General features: G+C 42.2%; 1 protein-coding gene across 1 annotated transcript in view; it reads left to right on the forward strand.

Annotated features, from left to right (window-relative positions):
- The window catches only part of Nbas (NBAS subunit of NRZ tethering complex), a 367,894-nt gene that overhangs the window by 310,147 nt on the left and 39,411 nt on the right, over nucleotides 1–18,336 (forward strand). The window contains 4 exon segments of the mRNA XM_032907488.1: nucleotides 233–240; nucleotides 3,587–3,805; nucleotides 7,443–7,645; nucleotides 9,304–9,393. Coding sequence (XP_032763379.1) covers nucleotides 233–240; nucleotides 3,587–3,805; nucleotides 7,443–7,645; nucleotides 9,304–9,393 — 520 coding nt within the window.

The raw sequence follows: 18,336 nt of genomic DNA on the forward strand, positions 1-18,336 counted from the left end.
AAATGCTATATTATATATGGTATCTGATATATAATATGAATATAGTGTGCATATATATATATGACATAGGACATGCTATATGTATATATAGTATATGATCTGTACCCCAAGTTAGAACCACCAACAGTGTGTAAGTATTTCATTACAGATTAAGGTTGATAATTTTGCAGTGTCTGATTTGATAACCAAAAATACCTATGGTAGTCTCTTAGCACCTGTTGTTTGTCAGAAGTGGCTAAGGTTCATGGTGGTTTAACTGTGCAAAAGATTAATGGTCTCCCATAGTCCAAGTGGAATAAGAGATCTATACTACAAATCACTTAGGACCTATGCTGGTGGAACCCTACAATGTATCAGTACCACATGAACTCCACATGCTCCTAAACTGCTGTGGGTGAGATGGAAAAGGACGGATCCATGAGGGCTTTCCTTGCTTCCTTCAAAATGGCACAGGCCACTTCTAGTCAGATCTCATTGGCTAGAATGTGGTTGATCCCTCCTACAAGGAAGCTGACAAGTGGGGTATGGTAGAAGGGGTGCTGGTGTCATCCCCCCTGTCATATTATTACCGTGGCAACACTCTCCAGGAGAGGCAACGGTGATGAGAACAGAGAAGATGGTGTATTTTGAAGGTAGATCCAGAGTACTGAGCTGCTGCCATGACACTTGAACCTTTGCTCCTCCACACATCCTGGTCATACATGTTTTCTTTATGAGCCTGGTTCATGCTTTTATCTCATTTTTCTGAAGCACCTAGAAATTAGATGGTCCATATCTCTTTATTCAACAGTAGAAAAATTCAGCCATTTATCTTTAAAAAGTTTTTACATTTGTTGTGTGTACTGAGGTCAGAGGACAGCAGATGGAGTTCACTTTGTCCCTTCTACCATGTGAATTCTAGATACTGAATGCTGGCTTAGCAACAGGCACCCTCCTTCCCTTGAGCCATCTCACCTGTCCTAACTACTTGTCCTAATTTCACAAAATCCACATTATTTTAGTAACAGTTATTGGAACAGAGAATAGTAAGAAAAAGTGATGTATTGATGGCATGTTAATAGAACTCAAAAGTAATTTTAAAATTGAACATGTCATGTGACCACCAGGTAGAGTAAAAAAGTTGCTATTTTTTACTATGGTGCTTTTCATTTCTCCTCTTTATTCCTATACCCTTGATCATAGTGAAGCTGTTTCTTTTTTAAATTATGTCTAAATATGATTTAGTGATGCGCTTGAATTTCCTGACCATGCTCTGCAGTTTTCCATGGTAAGCTTGTTTGTCTGAAGTAAAATGGTAAAAAGCATTAAGTTGAGTCAAATGCCGGCTCAGATAAAAGCCTTCTTTTGTCATAATTTCATCCTCTTCTTACTGTCATAGCTGACTCAGAAAATTAACTTCCGGTTATTTTCTCATACTAAGTATGGGGCTATTTAGTTCTTTTCCATAGTCACTTTGAAGAATCCGTTAAAGTAGGAAAAAGAAAATGTCTTTCGTGTTAATGGTGTGGTATAAAGATCAGAGTTTAAACTGTTGCCAACTACCGGGATGATCAGCACATACTGGATGAGAATCCATAGTACAGAGAGGCCAGTCTGGGTGGTGCTGGGAAGCCAAGTCAGTGTACACTTGAGAAGTTAGGTCATGCACACTTGATTGCTGGAGCAGAGGACTTTCCGGACTGAAGGTGGGAGCTCAAGAACCAGCTAGATCTGGATTGATTCCATTAATTTGCTATTGAGCCTGAATAGAGATTTCTTTTGCCATAAAAGGGCAAGTAGATGCCCCATTGAGGCAGAGGTGAGTCCTGGGAGTTACAGACTGTTTGTGTGGCTGGAGTCTAGGATGTAGGTCAGCTTATAGCTAGCTGGAGTTTCATGCTATGCAGTTTGATGCGTTTATTTTAAAGAGGAACATTATAAAAGAATTCCATGAGTAATTCCCTAGGAATATGCTTTCTGTACACCTTCCTTCATTCCCCTTTTCTGTTCTCTAGTTAGTTTACTCTCAGAACTTCTCTACACCACACAGTAGGGCAGGAAGAATATTAGGCAACCTGACATATTCAAATAATTGCCCCAAATTAAAATTTTGCCCCCAAATAGAAATGAGTTGCAGAAAAAGAGTCCCAGCACTGTGATTGAGCCTTGATGTTGTCAGAGCACTCAGCCATTGTGCACTTGGTGCATCTGTCAGACCTAGGATGCAGAAGATATCCAGGAAGTTGTATGGTATGTGTTAGGATGAACTCTCTGGGTACCACACCATGATGTGGATTCCAGGCATTTGTTTTGTGTTTTTCTCTTGAGACAGAGTCTTACCATGGAGGCCAGGTTGGTCAAGTTTTCAGCCTTCCTGCTTTAGCCTCTTGAATGTGCTGCTTTCATGCAATGGATTCACATTTCATTCCCCTTGACCCTCCCAGACGTTGCATGTGCAGGGCGGCCGAGGGGAAGGTCTGTTGAGCATGCGTGGGTATAGCTATAGCCTGGTATTTCTGAGCCACAGAGATGAAGGAGTCACTATTACCTGAGAGGAAGAGCCAACGCTGCAATTAACCTTGTCTGGTTAGAGCAGTGGTTCTCACTCTTCCTGGTTCTGTGACCCTTTAACCTCACGTTCACCCTCATGTTGTGGTGAACCCAACCATAGAACTATTTGAGTTGTTACTTTATAATGGCACTTTTGCTACTCTTATGAATCATAATGTAAATATTTTAGGAAACAAAGGTTTGCTGAGGGCATCTCGACACACAGGCTGAGAACCACTGAGTTCGAGGCTTCTGATTCTTTTGTACCATCTTCATAGTAACAAGACCCAGAAAGAAATGAGGCCACAGAATATACTACAAAACGGCCTCACAAAGCAAAACTTTAGTTCAGTGGAAACAGTACCTCACCATGGTAACTTTCATCAATATTTACATAGAATTGAAATGTCAGCTATCAACATTCAAACTAACTGTCTGAAGTAACTTGGAGTCACGGTTGGGGAACACGTACTTTCTAGTATAGTCACTGATACTTTGCATTCTAGATTCTATCTTTTAGAAATGTATCAATCACTAATTCTAAGAAATAATAGGAAATTTAAGATGTTGTTAAAGACCATTTATTTTATTTAAAGCAATACTCAGTCCTTTTGAGGATATAGCAAAAATGGGCTTGAGTAGTCAACAGGAGACAGTCTGGGGTTACTGACAGGCACTAGCACACCCAGCAGTTCATGTGTCTTGATTTTTACTTTATAGTAAATAAATGTTCAGAATTGGCCATTTTGACTCTAAATAGGTCCCTGGCTTTGCGCTTGGCCAACACTCAGTGGGAAGTCTAGTTTCGTTCTGTTGAACATTACCTTCTTTGACTGCTGTCATTGTTCAAAGTCTGGCTTAACAACTGAGTAGACTACTTGGTATTACACTCTTTTCTTCAAAGGAGGAAAAACAACAACAAAACTTTAAAGTGCCAATCACTGATTGGCATCTGTTAAGATTTCACTTTTATTCTACCCACTAATACCTTATTAATATGTCAAACATAAGAAACACCTCTTTGTTTTCCTGACTTTGTTTAATGTCTTTTTTAAAGCTATCAGTAGAAGCACGTGAAGAGATGACCAGAAAGGCCATTAAGACAGTCAAGCATTTCATAGAGAAACCAAGGAAAAGAAATTCAGAAGAAGACCCCCACGAAGGTGGTGGTTCTCAGGCCACCTATGCAGATGCCTTGGCTCATCTGGAGACGTCACTTGCCCACCTGGAAACCCTCAGCCACAGCTTCATCCTCAGTCTGAAGAATAGTGAGCAGGTATGAAGTAGACACCCGGGAAAGACTGGCTTAGATAGTATCGCCATATTCATTTCCTTTCCCTCAAAACCACATTGTAACTGTGTAAGCTCTTGGCTGTTGTAGAGATACTTAAAATGATGTTTTTAATGGAGCAAATGTATTTATGCTGTACTTTGCCAAGTTTCAGTCTGGGGGCAGTTGGGCTTTGTTGTACAGCCGGTGATAGCTACGATGGACTAAAACTCCTCACACCACCCATAAGAAATGAGGCAGACACAGAGGATCTGCTGACCTCTCACTAGATCCTGTGTCTTAAAGCTCCTACCACTCTGCAACCTTAAAGATAGAGAATTGTGGGTGGTGAAGAACTCAACCAGGTCAGAGGTGTTGATGGAATGGTGGATGTGAAAAGTGGTCCTTCTAGCCTCTTACCACTCAGTTACTTATTGCTTTCATTTCTCTTTCTAAATGAATTTGGGCCAAAGTTGGTATCTGAAAGAGGGAAAGGTAGGTGTAGGGTGTTGGCGTGTCATTGCAGGGACTGAGGGAGCACAGGGTTGGTGCCCAGGTGAGAAGGGCTTTCTAAAGTCGAGACATGCTGCACGTGGGTCTCACCCCTGGGAGCTACTGGATGTTTGCATTTCTAAGTGAATCACAATAGAGGGCCAACCCATTTTTCTTAAATTTTTAAAGAATTTCAGAAATGCTAGTTTCCAATGCACACTTCATAATATTTTAAAAATATGCATACATTCCAACCTGTTTTTCTGATCTATTCTTCCAATATACCTTTATTACTGATGGGAATTTCTGGCTGGTCAAATTGTTCCTATTAGATTTTTAACTAAGCCTCTTAAATATCCCAGAAAACCGCCATGAGGCTTAGGAGTCCTTGCCCATTGTGAGGTCTAATGACCTGTGTATTAGGAATCTATTAAAAATCCAGAAATCATATGAGGTCCTTAGAAACCTTGTTCTTTTTAATTTTTAGAAATATTCCTGAGTGCCCCATGTGTTTATCTGTTTATTTTATGGTATGGGTACTGTGTTTGCATGTGTGTCTGTGAGCTGTGTGTGCAGTGCCCTCGAGGCTAGAAAAGGGTGGTGAGTTCCCTGGGACGGGAGTATTAGTTGGTTGTGATTTGCTCGGTGGATGCCAGGAGGCACCTGATCCCTGGAATGGCAGCCTTAACCACTGAGCCATCTCTCTAACCCTGTTATGGCATTTTTAAATGGAGTATGTTTTTATAAACTTTCTCCCCCAGCAGCTCTGCTTTACAGATCCCCCACTTCCATGTACCAGCTTCCTTTCCTTTTTGTTTCTTTTCTGCTTGTGTGTGTACTTCTCTGTGTGTGTATAGTGCGTGTGTGTGTGCGTGTGTATATGTGTGTGTGTGTACTTGTGTGTATGTGTGTGTGTGTATAGTGCGTGTGTGTGTGTGTGTGTGTGGTGTGTATGTGTGCTGTGTGCATGTATGTGGTGTATGCACTTGTATGTGTATGTGTGTGTATGTGTGTAGTAGTGTACCTGTGTGCATACGTGTATGTGTGTGGTGTCTATGCTCTGAGACAAGATATCACTGTATGGCCCAGGGTGACCTGGAACTTACAATCACTCTACTCAATGTCCTGACAGTTGAGATGATAGGTTTCTACCACCATGGCCAACTTCATTTTATTTTAACAGTTGTGGGACTTTAGAGTATTCTTTTCCATAGTTGAGAGGGTGACAGATCATTACATAAATGGCTTTTGTATGAGGCAAATGCTGTTTAAATACAAAAATAATACTCTACCTGCCCTATAATACCATTGCAAATGGGTCCTAGAAAACTGATAACCTTTTTGTTTTCCTAAATTGTAGGCAGTCACTAAATCTTAGGCTCAGGTTGGTGAGAAATGGGCGTTCGTTTGCCTATCAGTGTAAACCTCTCATTTAATAGATAGTAGGACCCAGAGAGCTGGCTCAGCAGCTAACGATGCTGTGGGGCCCAGTGAGGTGAGTTCGATCCTCTCCCTGGGACTCACATGTAGAAGGAGAGAATGAAGTCCTGCAGGTTGTTCTCTGACTTTCATATGTACACCAGGGCATACATATACATATAGAAAAACATTCTAGAAAAATTTTCTAAAAATTGCTGATGAACTGAATTCAAAAGTTGACCTGATTTACCTTATGTTTCCTGTCAGTTAGGCTGTCTAATGGACACCACTAAATAATGGTATGAACAGCAGATAAGCTACTGTGGCTTTCAATGTTCCTTCTTTCCCAACATTTATTATACCAGAATTTATAGTTATAAGATCTGGGGTAAAATTTGAATCTTCAAGTAAAAGTGATTAGTATAAAAATTTATATATTCTTGTTGGCTTTTCAATTGTATATATTATGTTAAGGATCATAAAACTGGCATTTTTCTCTTGGTAGCAAATGCCCTTCAGCAGCTAGCATGGTATAGGTAAGGGGGCATTTAAAGTGCCATCTTGTTCTTTGTAGTGCCCTTCAGTCTTACCAGCTCCTGTGGGAGACTCTGTGGTCCCTGAATTGACCAATAGTTGATTTGATTTCTTAAGATACTTTGAGCCAGGTTTAGTTGCACATGCCTTTTAATCTCAGCACTTGCTTGACTCAGTTTGAGTCAAGCAGATTTCTGAGTTCAGGGCCGGTCTGGTCTGCATAAGGAGTCTCAGGACAGCTAGAGCTACAGAGTAAGATTGTGTAAAAATATCCCCCAAGCTCCCAAAAGAGAAAAAGGCTAAAATAACATTCACCCTGTAAATCTGCCCCATTAATTTCATACTTAGATTTTAACCCTCCAAATCTAACGTTCAGTGTGAATTACGTGAACAGCTTTCACCTCTTCCACATGTTCAGTTTCATATGGAAGTTGGTTTTTTAAATGAGGCATTGTTTGGGGTTACCACGGAAACAGCAGATAGAAAGCAGTGTTGTTATCTAGTGGCTGCCTGTGGTTATGTGTGGCCTCTGTGACATGCTGGGAACCACAGCTATGGCAGACTTCCTCAGTTATTTCGTATAGTGTTGGGTCTTTATACATTTACAGCGAAGCAATATAACATGGATGGAGAATGATTCCAGGTCCTACTCTCAGCTCCTGTCCTTGGTGGCAGTATGACTTTTAGGCATGTTATTAGGGTCTTGGAACCTCAGTTTAATTTTTGATAAGATGGGACTAATTAAAAATACTTATCAGATTATTGTTGCAAATATTTAATTAAATACCACATACATAATGCCTGGGATTGCATAACTGTTGTTTAAAAGATTATAATGGTGATTATGCTTTAGAAACAGTTCAGTTCACACTCTTGTTCTGTACCTGATTTTTATGTCATCCCTGATAGTGTTCACAGTGCCCTCTGATCACAAGACCCTCTTGTCCTCATTGTCATTTTACGGAGGCTGAAATTTCCAATCACGACAGCCCACTGTACTAATAAGTGGCAAAGCTAGTAGTCACAGTCAGTCTCGGTGGAGTTTGAGTCCAGGGCCTTGGGAGCCAATTCATATCCCTTGATGTGCTGTTCATGATAGGAATATATGGAGTTTGTGGCCCCTCTAAATATGTTCTCTGTGTAGAGATGCATTTAATTTCCTGGTCAAATTTTGGTGTTGATTATTTTTTCTCTTCAGGAAGTACTGCAGAAATACAGTTATCTCTATGATCTGTCCCGGGCAGAAAAAGGGAAGCTTAATGACCAAGCCGTGGCCATGTGTTTAGATGGCCAGCCTCTAAGGATGATTCAGCAGCTGCTAGAAGTGGCCATTGGTCCTGTCAACATCTCACCCAAGGATGTAGTGCACACTGCAATCACTCAAATAATTTCTTCATTGAGGTAAGCTATAAAGTACCCGTTACAGAACACCTAAGGGTAATACTTTTCCAACAATTGTACCCAATGTGTAGAATGTCCCAGGCATGTAGAAGTGTGTCATATTTTCAAATAGTGTACAGACCTGAGAGATGGCCGTTGGAGTTTCTTGAGACTGGAGAACATGAGCATGTGTCCTCACTAGTACTTTGTTTATAACATGCTATAAAGCCAATCCCTGGTGGCCTCCTTCACCTGTGCACATTGTCAAGAAGCAGGAGACGGGCAAATGACATGTGAAGCGGGAGGCCGAGAGCCTCATCGCCATGTGCCGTCAGTGTGGTGCTGAGCTTCCGCCTCTTCTAATTCCCACCCTTGGAGGCAGTGAGGAATGGGACCCAAGCAAGTCATGACTGGAAGGTAGACTGTCCTGGGGTGCTTACCTTAGGACGTGAGTGGGGGAAGCTTGGCAGTAGAGTAGGTCTTGCTTCCTGTCCCACATGGGCACATTGGAGCACCTGGGGCAAGACGGTTGGGAAGGAGGAAAGTGAGGCCAAGGGAATAATGAGGCCTCTTGCACTTTCTGTGAATAATGTAATTAGGCTAAGAGACTTAGTTGTATTTAATTTATTCTCCTTTTAAGTATTCTTTGTAATTCTGTATTGCTCTTGAGGAACTTTTTGATTAAATGCATGTCAGTTTCTGAAGCTAAACTGAATCAAATGAGCCTTTATCAGTTTAATTACCCCAGCCTCGTACAGCTCTCACATTCATGCTCTGAGGTACCTAGCAATTTTATGCAGAGACAGACAAAATGCCGCAGCACTTCATTTTAGAAATAAAAATTCCAAACTTTGTTCTATTAGTCTGTTATGATTTCTCTGCTGTTGCCTATGAGAACCCCTCATTTTCAAATGATAACAGATATTTATTTGCCATTTTTGTACCGTTTTGTTTACAATTACCATTTCTTAGCGAGATAAAGCTCACAAAGTAAACCTTAGAAACACTAGCACCTTTGTGGCATTTCTGCTACTGGAGACTTGGTTCTGATCAAGTCTGAAAGAACAGACTGATTCTAAAGGCAGGATACTGAAGACGTTTGACCGATGTCAATGTAAAACTTACAGCTGTAGACGGCTCTGGACCATGGTGAGGTAAACTTTCGCTCTCAGGGCTAAGCACACTGTTGGGCATGGGCTTTGAGTGTATCTCTTAAGTTTAGTAGGCAAAGGAAGAAAATGGCAGAGGCCTAAAAGTAACTGAATCTAGCAGGTGGTTTAAATCTGAAAATACTCTGAAAATATGTAAAGTCTCTTTTTCCTGTGTTGTACTTTGGGAATTTGCTAGAGTTCTAGAGAGTAAGTAAATAGTTTGTTAAGAGCATCAAGCTGCAATTATTACACATTTAATGTTTAGGTGTTTTAATTTTCAATTACTTTTGAATGACAAAGTAGGTTGTGTTAATATCCTGGTAGAAATGAATGCATGAATTAGACCATAAGCCCCTAAGTGAAACAAAGTTTCCCATGCTTAGCACTTCACCCCCAGAACACAGAGTTGTGAGTGAGTACCTCACCATGCCGTATTCCAACTGGGCTCACCTGAGTGTGTCAATAGAAACTGCATTTCTGAGGCTCGACCGACCTCCTCTGACTCTGTTATCCTCTTTCTTATCACAGTGGCAGCGGTGCTGATCTTTGTGGGTCACGTGACCCCCTCCAGGTCCTGGAAGGTGTTGTTGGGGCAGTTCGCACCAGTGTAGACAATGGGTAAGCAGGACATCTAGTCCATCTACACTGAATAGCTCTCCTTGTGTTTAGTTGCTTTACTACTGCTGTGAAGAGGCACCGTGACCAAGGCAGCTTATAAAGGAAAGCATTTAATAGCTTACAGTATTAGAGGGTGAATCTGTGACATTATAACAAGGAATATGGCACCAGGCAGGCAAACAGGCATGTTGCTAGAGCAGTGATTGAGAGTTTATATTTCATTTGTAAGTCAGAGGAAAAGAATAAGCTAGACTGGGCTTGGTACTGTGTTTTGAAACCTTAAATCCATGCCCAGTGATGTACTTTGACCAACAAGGCTAAATCTTTCCCAAAACAGTTTAACCAACTGAGAACCAACAATTCAATTATATCGGCCTATGGAGGCCATTTAAACCACTATATTCTACTCCCTTGCACCCATAGTGTTTTGGCCATATCATAATGCAAAGTGCATTCAGTCCAACTTAAAAAGTACCCATTATCTTTCAACACTATTTAAAACTCTCTTCTGAGACCCAAGGCATGAGGTTTTGAAACCTCAAAGCCTATCCCGGTGACACACCTCCTCAACAGGGCCACACCTTCAGTGCTTCCCAAACAGTTCCACCATTTGGGAACAAAGCATTTGAATATGAAGCTCTGAGAAGAGGTTCCACCACAGCCACTTAACAGGTTTGCAAGTCATTGGCTTTAGAGCTTTATTCCAGCTGATATCCATGTCAGTCCAGTCTGGACTTTGCACGGCTAGCCAGTTTCCATTGAAAATAAAGTGAGGAGGGGTTTCAGGAACTCCTCACTTAGTACTGAGCAAGAAAGTGCCTTTTTCCCTTTTACTCTTCAGGTACGCATATTATTGTATATAGTTTCGATAGAGATACATAGGCACGTGTGTTTTCTACCGTATTGACCCATTGTAACACTTCCCACTTCTTTGTAAATTTAATTCTTAGTGTGGTTATTCTGTGCATGTGCTCTCGCTGCCTTCAGGATATTAAAGTTCACCACTTGTCCAGGGCCATAGAACTAGGCTCTGCTTACTGTGGCTCCTGGCTTAGCATGCAGATGCTGTCTGTCTTCATGAGATATAGTGTATCTTACAGATAACAGTGTGTATCTTCCTAAGCTCCATTCTGCCCCAGGTTTGAGAGCACACAGGATAAGCTACTGATGAGTATGAGGAATTATTGTAAGCAGATCCTCTGCCTTGTACTTTGTATGGCTTCTAAAGCCCCTTTGCGCATATTCTCAAATAAGAACATAAGTGCAGCAGTGCCTAATTCCAGTCCCTTCTTCTAAAGAGAGATGTGTTTCTTCTGTGTGATTACTGTGTGTCCTGCTCTAGTAAGTCATCAGTGGGTAAGAAGTAACTTCTCAGCCCAGGGACCTCAGTTTTGCAGAGAAGACAAGCTTGCACATAGCTCTAGTAACTGCTGTAGAGCGAGCGGTACCTGCTGGAAGGACGCGTAGAGGACAAGGAGAGCAGAGTGGAAATGCAGAGCGTCACAGGGCTTTGCCTCTGAACCGAATCTGCAGGGGCAGGGGCTGTTGGTGCATCATGTGGTGGAGCAGGTGGAGGTGCTGCCCACCGTACACTGCGGAGCCTTCCAGTGTTCCACACAGCAGCTGCCATCCCTGCCCCAGTCTCCAGTTTCTGTCACGTGGACTTGGCGCTGGATCCTGGCCTGTTGAGGCTCTCTCTGCTACTGCAAGGCCACTTCCGGTAACTCCCAGAGTCTTGTGCACCTGGGGCCATCTCACAGTTAGAAGACAGTGTTTTTCCCTATGAATTTCTAGCCAGATACAAAAACGAATCTACCCTGGGTCTTTGGAATACACGCTATTTATATTTCAAACTTCAAAAAAGACTTTAGGGAGTACAGAAGCAGAACAAGATATTCCCTTTCATTCCAGAGACAGAATAACAAAGGATTCTTGGGAAAGGCTTCAGTGGATTTTTCTCTTCTTGGAAAAAGCCAGAGAAGAATAAAGATCATATAGTAACGTCTGTTCCCAACAGGCATTCTTGAGTTGGTGTAGCTACTATTGGCTTGGTTTTCCATTCCCCAGCTACCTGACTGAGTCCCGTAGCGACATCAGAGTTTATGTTCAAATAGCTGCAGCCAGAGTCCCTGCAGGCACACTGGACACCCGCCCTCCTAAAGCTTTGCTCTTGGGCCACTCAGTTCTCTATCTGACCTGTATGCTGCCTGCCTAGGTGTTGTGCCAGGCCCTCTCTCCCCTTCCTCTTCCTCCTATCATGCGAGCATCCATGAGTCCCAACAGTGTAAGTCTAATGTCCACTTTCCTGAGCATGCACAGTGAATAACCCTGCACATGCGCATTGCCAGCCGTCGCACACATGCAGGGATACCCACCTGCACACACAGTTATGTATCATATGCTTCTTGATATGCATATATACTATCCCTGTAGTTCTGCCAGGGAAACATCGGAGATGATTAAGATTTGAAGTATGAATGAAGTAGCCACCACATGTTTGGTTGTATGGCCATTATTTTTCAGGTGTTTTGCTTTGTTTTATTTTCTTGAGACAGGTTACAGGTATCCCAGGATGGCCTCAACCTCACTACACCCCTAGGATGAACTGGAACTTTTTTCTGTTTCTCATGTTTGTAGTTTCCAAGTGCTAGGATTACAGGTCTGCTCTACCATGCCTGAGGAACTAAGAACATGTGGCTGTTCTCAGTACACAGCCCATGCTGTACCAGCGTGAACCCTTGTAGCTTATGCTAGAACAAGTGTCATTTGCTTTGTATCTGCAGTATGCCTCTCCTGAGCATGTATTTCAAATCCAATGAAAATATGGCACTCAAACAGTCTTAATGGAGCCTTAACCACCTAACCAGATACACCAATCGTATCACAGAGGGAAACACTGGTGAGAGTAGCTTATAGCTGAGAGCGCTTGAGCGTGAGCAGGAAGCGGAGATCAAGTAGGAGGCAGAAGCAGATTATGAATGCCTGCCCCGAGTCACATTCCTCCACCGAGGCTCCATCTCCACATGTTCCATAGCCTCCAACGGCATTCAGGTATACTGGAGAGGAGAGGCGCTCACCAATGTTCTATAACCTCCAACGGCATTCAGGTATACTGGAGAGGAGAGGCGCTCACCAATGTTCCATAGCCTCCAACGGCATGGCATTCAGGTATACTGGAGAGGAGAGGTGCTCACCAATGTTCCATAATCTCCCACCGGCATTCAGGTATACTGGAGAGGAGAGGCGCTCACCAATGTTCTATAACCTCCAATGGCATTCAGGTATACTGGAGAGGAGAGGCGCTCACCAATGTTCTATAACCTCCCAACGGCATTCAGGTATACTGGAGAGGAGAGGCGCTCACAAATGTTCCATAACCTCCAATGGCATTCAGGTATACTGGAGAGGAGAGGCGCTCACAAATGTTCCATAACCTCCAATGGCATTCAGGTATACTGGAGAGGAGAGGCAGGTATACTGGAGAGGAGAGGCGCTCACCAATGTTTGATAGACTCTAAGGGCAAAGAATAGATTGTTTACACCCAGGACTACCGCCCTAAGAGCTTTTTTAATATACCAGAATTGTGATGTTTGTTAATTTACACTGCTTGTATTACTACAGGGACACTAGTACAGTATGCATTCATACATGTTCTAAATGTCTCTTACTCCTTGCCAGTTATTATGGTAAATATAAAGTATTCTCTGGAAAATGCCCATTCAGTGTGGTGCAGAAAGTATACCATGCGTCCGCATCCATCATCGAGACACAGGACTCTTTAGAGTGTGAGCAATTAAGTCCCGCCCTGGCATCTCCTTGCTCACATGAACTTGCTCCTTTCTCCTTCCTCTGCTGGCATCAATATATGATAATGGATTTGGAACTAGCCACTGGAGCCAGGAGTCTCATCAGTGGAAACATAGAAGAAAATGCCTTCCCTCATCCAGAATCCATCAGTAGTCAGTAGTAGAATAGGGCCCCATGAGTCCCTCCCTGATCCATGATTTACCGTTGGTAGGCCCTATATAAGCAGCCATAGCCGCTGTGAGATCATGATAAGTTGGTTCCTCATTCCCAGAAGGTAGCATTTGAGCCCTTCTCTCCTTCTTTGGCTCTTCCTTTCTTTCCTACACTGTTGATGCAGCCATCTTTGTTGATACACTGCCAGCCGTAAAGGGAATTGTATAAATATCCTAACTAGAGCAGGACACTAAATCGTCATTCTAACTCAACACCTTGAATTGCCATGCATCTGTGAATTCATCATCTTTTTATTGCACAGATAAGCTCCTCTGGTCAAGGCTGAGAATTGCATCTGTCCATGGATATATGACAAATATGCATGTATTTAGAAGGCACCTTGATACCAGGACAAGCTAAACAACATGGTTAAGTTCTCCTAGAGACCAAGACCTCTTCAGCCATGGGTTGCCAATAAAGTTCCTATTACCATAAACCTAAAACTGCTAGAGAAAACAGTAGGGGTACCCTTTAAGACACAGCTATGGGTGAGGGCTTTTAAACAGTTTCCATCTCAGGAAACTAGGCCAGCAACTGACAAAAGGATCTCATGAAACTAAAAGCTTCTGTACAGCATATGAAACTGCTGACTGAGTGAAGGGCAGAGGACAGAATGGAGAAAAGCTTCACAGGTCCTACCTCTGACTGCAGATTAACATCTAAGTTACACAAAGATCTCCCAAACAAAACAAGAAAACAACCCAATCAAAAAATGTGCTACAGAGAATTCTCAAAAAGTAATTTGAATAGTGACCCTTAAGAATGTCAATTAAAACCTCTTTGGGATCCCATCTCACCTTCATCAAGAAATCAATTGACAATAAGTGCTAATGAGGAAGTAAGGAAGGGACACCTTTGAGTCACTATTAATGGGGGTGTTGACTGTTGCGGCCTCTTTGGAATTTCGCAGATCCCCAAGAAGCTAAAAGTAGAACCTATCAGGAAGTCTGGCTAGGCGCTCTGGAGCATATGCTCCATGGACTCCATGAGATACATACTTGTCCACGCTTCTTGCCACTGTACTCACAGTAGCTAGAAGTAAAAGGCCTACATGTCTGTTGGCGGATGAATGGATAATGAAAATACTATACAAATGTGAAGTGGAAGTTTATTCAGCTGTAAAAGTGAAATTATGAAATTTTCAGATAAGTGGATGAAACGAAAAATATGGTGAGTGAGGCTACATAGGCACAGGTACTGCATGTATGGGATACATACTTAGGAGTTTTGATACAGGGAAGCCCCAGAAGATCTCAAATAACATAAGCTACTGTCATGCCTCTTGTTCCCGAGACAGAACTAGTTAATGAGACCTATTCCTACCATCCCACAACCTTAATTGTAAGTCAGATAAATTGAGCTGGAACCAAACTGGGACCTTCCTCTGTACTGCCTAGTTTTCAGGATGCGAAAAGGTACTGTGCAAGTTATTAGGGAAGAAAAGGTTTTACTAAGCTGTGTAACTCACAACCTATTATCTTACTAAGCAAGGTGTGCCCTTTGATCCAATCATGGCTTGACTGTTATGGGGTAACCAACTGCACTCTGGATATGAGTGCCACCCAAGTTTTAAAGACGATGCGAAAGTGACTATTCGTGTGTGTGTGTGTGTGTGTGTGTGTGTGTGTGTGTGTGTGTGTGAATTTTATTTGGAAACATTGGAATGTAAGCTAATCCTACAATTTTGTTGCCCATTGGCCTTCAGTATAAAGATTGGGAAAGCAACTTTTAGTTGTCTTCAGTAGTTCAAATTGTATGCCATTTATATTTATAAGAAGTATGAAAGGTCTTATATTTTACATATTTGAGCACAGTTTTCTTTTCTCCAACCTCAAATAAGAATAACTGTTTGGATTATTATATCATTTAAAAATATTTTGATACATCTTTCAGTATATTTTATTTAAATTTAGGTATGGCTAATTTTGATGTATACATTGTACTGGATAATTTTATGTCAACTTGACACAATCTAAAGTCATTGGACAGGAGGAAACCTCAATTTAAAAATGTCTCTATAAGACTGGACTGTAGGCAGGCCTGTAGGACACTTTCTTATAGTGATTTCTTAGTGATTGATGTGGGAGGTCCTAGCCCATTGTGGGTGGTATCATTACTGGACTGGTGGACCTGGTGTATGAGAGAGCAGGCTGAGCAAGCCAAGAGAGCAAGCCAGTAAGCAGCACCCTCCATGGCCTCTGTATCAGCTCTGACCTTCAGGTTCTTGACCTATTTGAGTTCCTGCCCTGACTTCCTTCCGTGGTGGAAATATAAGCCAAATAAACCCTTTCCTTCCTAAGTTTCTTTTGGACATGGAGTTTCATCACAGCAAAGATGACCCTAACTATGATATGTGTGTCATAAAGAATCTGAAAACTATTTTACCAAAAGAGCATTTCTTTTGTATTACAAAACATCTTGTCTTGATTTTGGCATTTTGGTTGCTATCCCTTCCATTCTTTCTGCTTGCATGGGTGTCTTCCTGTTCTTCAGGAGCGACAGAGAAAGCGGGAGCACCCACTCCGCCCTGGGGTCGCACCCTCACGTAATTGCCTCTCTGCTGCTGCTCTTTCCTGTCAGTGGATGGATGCACTGACTCTCCTCTCCTGCTGAGCCGGCGGAGTGTGAGTGTGAGTGTGAGTGTGAGTGTGAGTGTGTCATTATTAGCCTGACTGTGTTTACATAAAGTACCAGATCGACTCTGCAGTGTAGCATCGCCTGCCTCCATCCGAATTATAGGCAGCGAGTAGAAGCAATTGCCTGTTGTTTATAGTGAAACTATAGAGATTTTCCTTTAGCTATTTAATAACTTTTACTAATCATTTTTATAATGAGGCAAATGTGTTTTGAAATGATTTGCTCTTTATTATTTTTCTCATTACACCTCCTTTCTTTTGTCAAAGACTACAGAAATAGAATCACTTCTCTCCTTCTCCTCTAGACCTCTGTATTACTGATATCACGCTTTGTATCCCCCCTGTTCTTACCCCCTTACCCCCACCCTATTTATATTGGCAGTGTTTCAACCCACAGACAAAGAGAAAGGAACAAGAATCTCACCTGTTTTCTTTTTACCATTGTTTGGCTGTGTGTGTGTGTGTGTGTGTGTGTGTGTGTGTGTGTGTGTGTGTGTGTGTGTGTGTGTGTGTGTGTGTACACATCTATACTTTCTATATTTTGAAGCTGTCTGGCTCATGCCTCAGTATTGCTTGTTAAGAGTCCTTTTCTTTTTTTGCGTGTTTGTTCTGAATCCTGTGTTCAGGTCGATGAACAGTAAAGCTTGTTCAGGACATGGTGCCTTTAGAAGAGTGTTTGCCTTTTAGGAAGGAGTTCTCATAATTTGATTATGTATTTGAAACATCACCTAAAAATTAGAACATGTTTCTCCAAAATGTCAGATCTTAGTAACTGTATTATTTACTCAAGGAATAAGAGTCCAACTCAATTTTTTGGGAGGTGTTATGATGATCTTTCTGGGTCTCATCAGTAACTGGAGTTGCTACCAAATTGTTCTGTAACGTGCTTCAGAATGACTCAGTGATGTTACACAGAAATTGGCAAGGCAAGGAGCAAATAGCCCAAGATAGTAAGATAGACTGGGCTTCACCGCCTACTGTGTGATCCTGGGTGATTGCTTTCTTGTCTAGATTTTAGGATGGTGACAGCATACATGACGAGGGTTGTTGTGATAGTGACCGTTCATAGAAATCCTGCACAAGTTATCATCAGATTCCTACTGTTGACCAGAGTCAGATGGCTTACTGGTCTGCTGGCTTCCATTTGGGCTTCCTGACTCCACCTATCACAGCACTCGTCCTCATTCTCTGACTCCTCCATTCTTCCACCCCCTTTCCTGATGGTCCCTGAACCTCGTAAGGGTTGTGATCACTGTTTCTTTTCTTCCATATTTATACTTAGACCACTGAAAATCTCCACTTGAGGCCGCCCAGCCTACACATCTTCTCTAACCTTGTAAAGTGGCATTGAAGGCTTTCTGCTTCAAAGTTCCACCACTTTTCCCATTCCATGCCCTCCGAAAGCTTTAATGCCGATGGTTGCCATTATTGAATTATTTAGGCCTGTGCTGGGTGTGTTACATACATTCATTGACTACTTTTTTCCTACTTACGTCTAAACAACCCCGTGAGGAAGGCATTGCTATCCACGTCTGTTGACAGTTAAGGAAACCAAGGCTTAGAATTCTGTGAAGAATATTAGGCCTAGGACCTGAGTAAGGACCTGAACCTTGAGAGCCTGCACTTTCAGAGGGCTCAGCCATACTGTCTTTGCAGGCTGTGTTCATTGGTTCCAGAAGTTCACTTCACACTGGGCCTTATCTCTCGCTGGACTTCCATGCCCTTTGACATCTTTGCCTTTTCCCTGCTCCTATTGCCATAGTTATATTTTCCTACATTTGTACTTATACACATCCTGCACATCCTCGATCCTATTTAGATGCCACACTCTTCCTCCAGATGGTTGCTCAGTTCTATCACATTAATAATACAGACAAAGGCCAACTCATACATCTTCCTTTGCCATTGTATTAGTTCTTTCAGGGCAGGTGCCATGTAAAATTTTAATATCTGTGCCATCAAGCACAAACTCTAGTGCTTTGACAGCAGGAATACTTCTGAAGACGACTCTGATGGGGGTAGTAGCTATCAAGTCCTTCCTCTGTGCCACACTCTGCACAAGGTGCTTTGCATGTGTTGTCTTGGTTACCGAGGCTCCAGCAGATACTTTCTCGAGGCCTTTACTTATAGTGGGAGTGATGACATTCACGGTGTAGGTAAAATGTTAGGAAATGATGGGGCTGAGAACCAGTGAGGTCTGAAAATGATCTTGCTGGCACTGCTTTAAAGACCAAAAGTATTCAGGAAATAGCTATGCATTCTATCATTCTGCATAAACATTTTTCT

This window comes from Rattus rattus, chromosome 7 (genome assembly GCF_011064425.1).
Source record: "Rattus rattus isolate New Zealand chromosome 7, Rrattus_CSIRO_v1, whole genome shotgun sequence".
Lineage (NCBI taxonomy): Eukaryota > Metazoa > Chordata > Mammalia > Rodentia > Muridae > Rattus > Rattus rattus.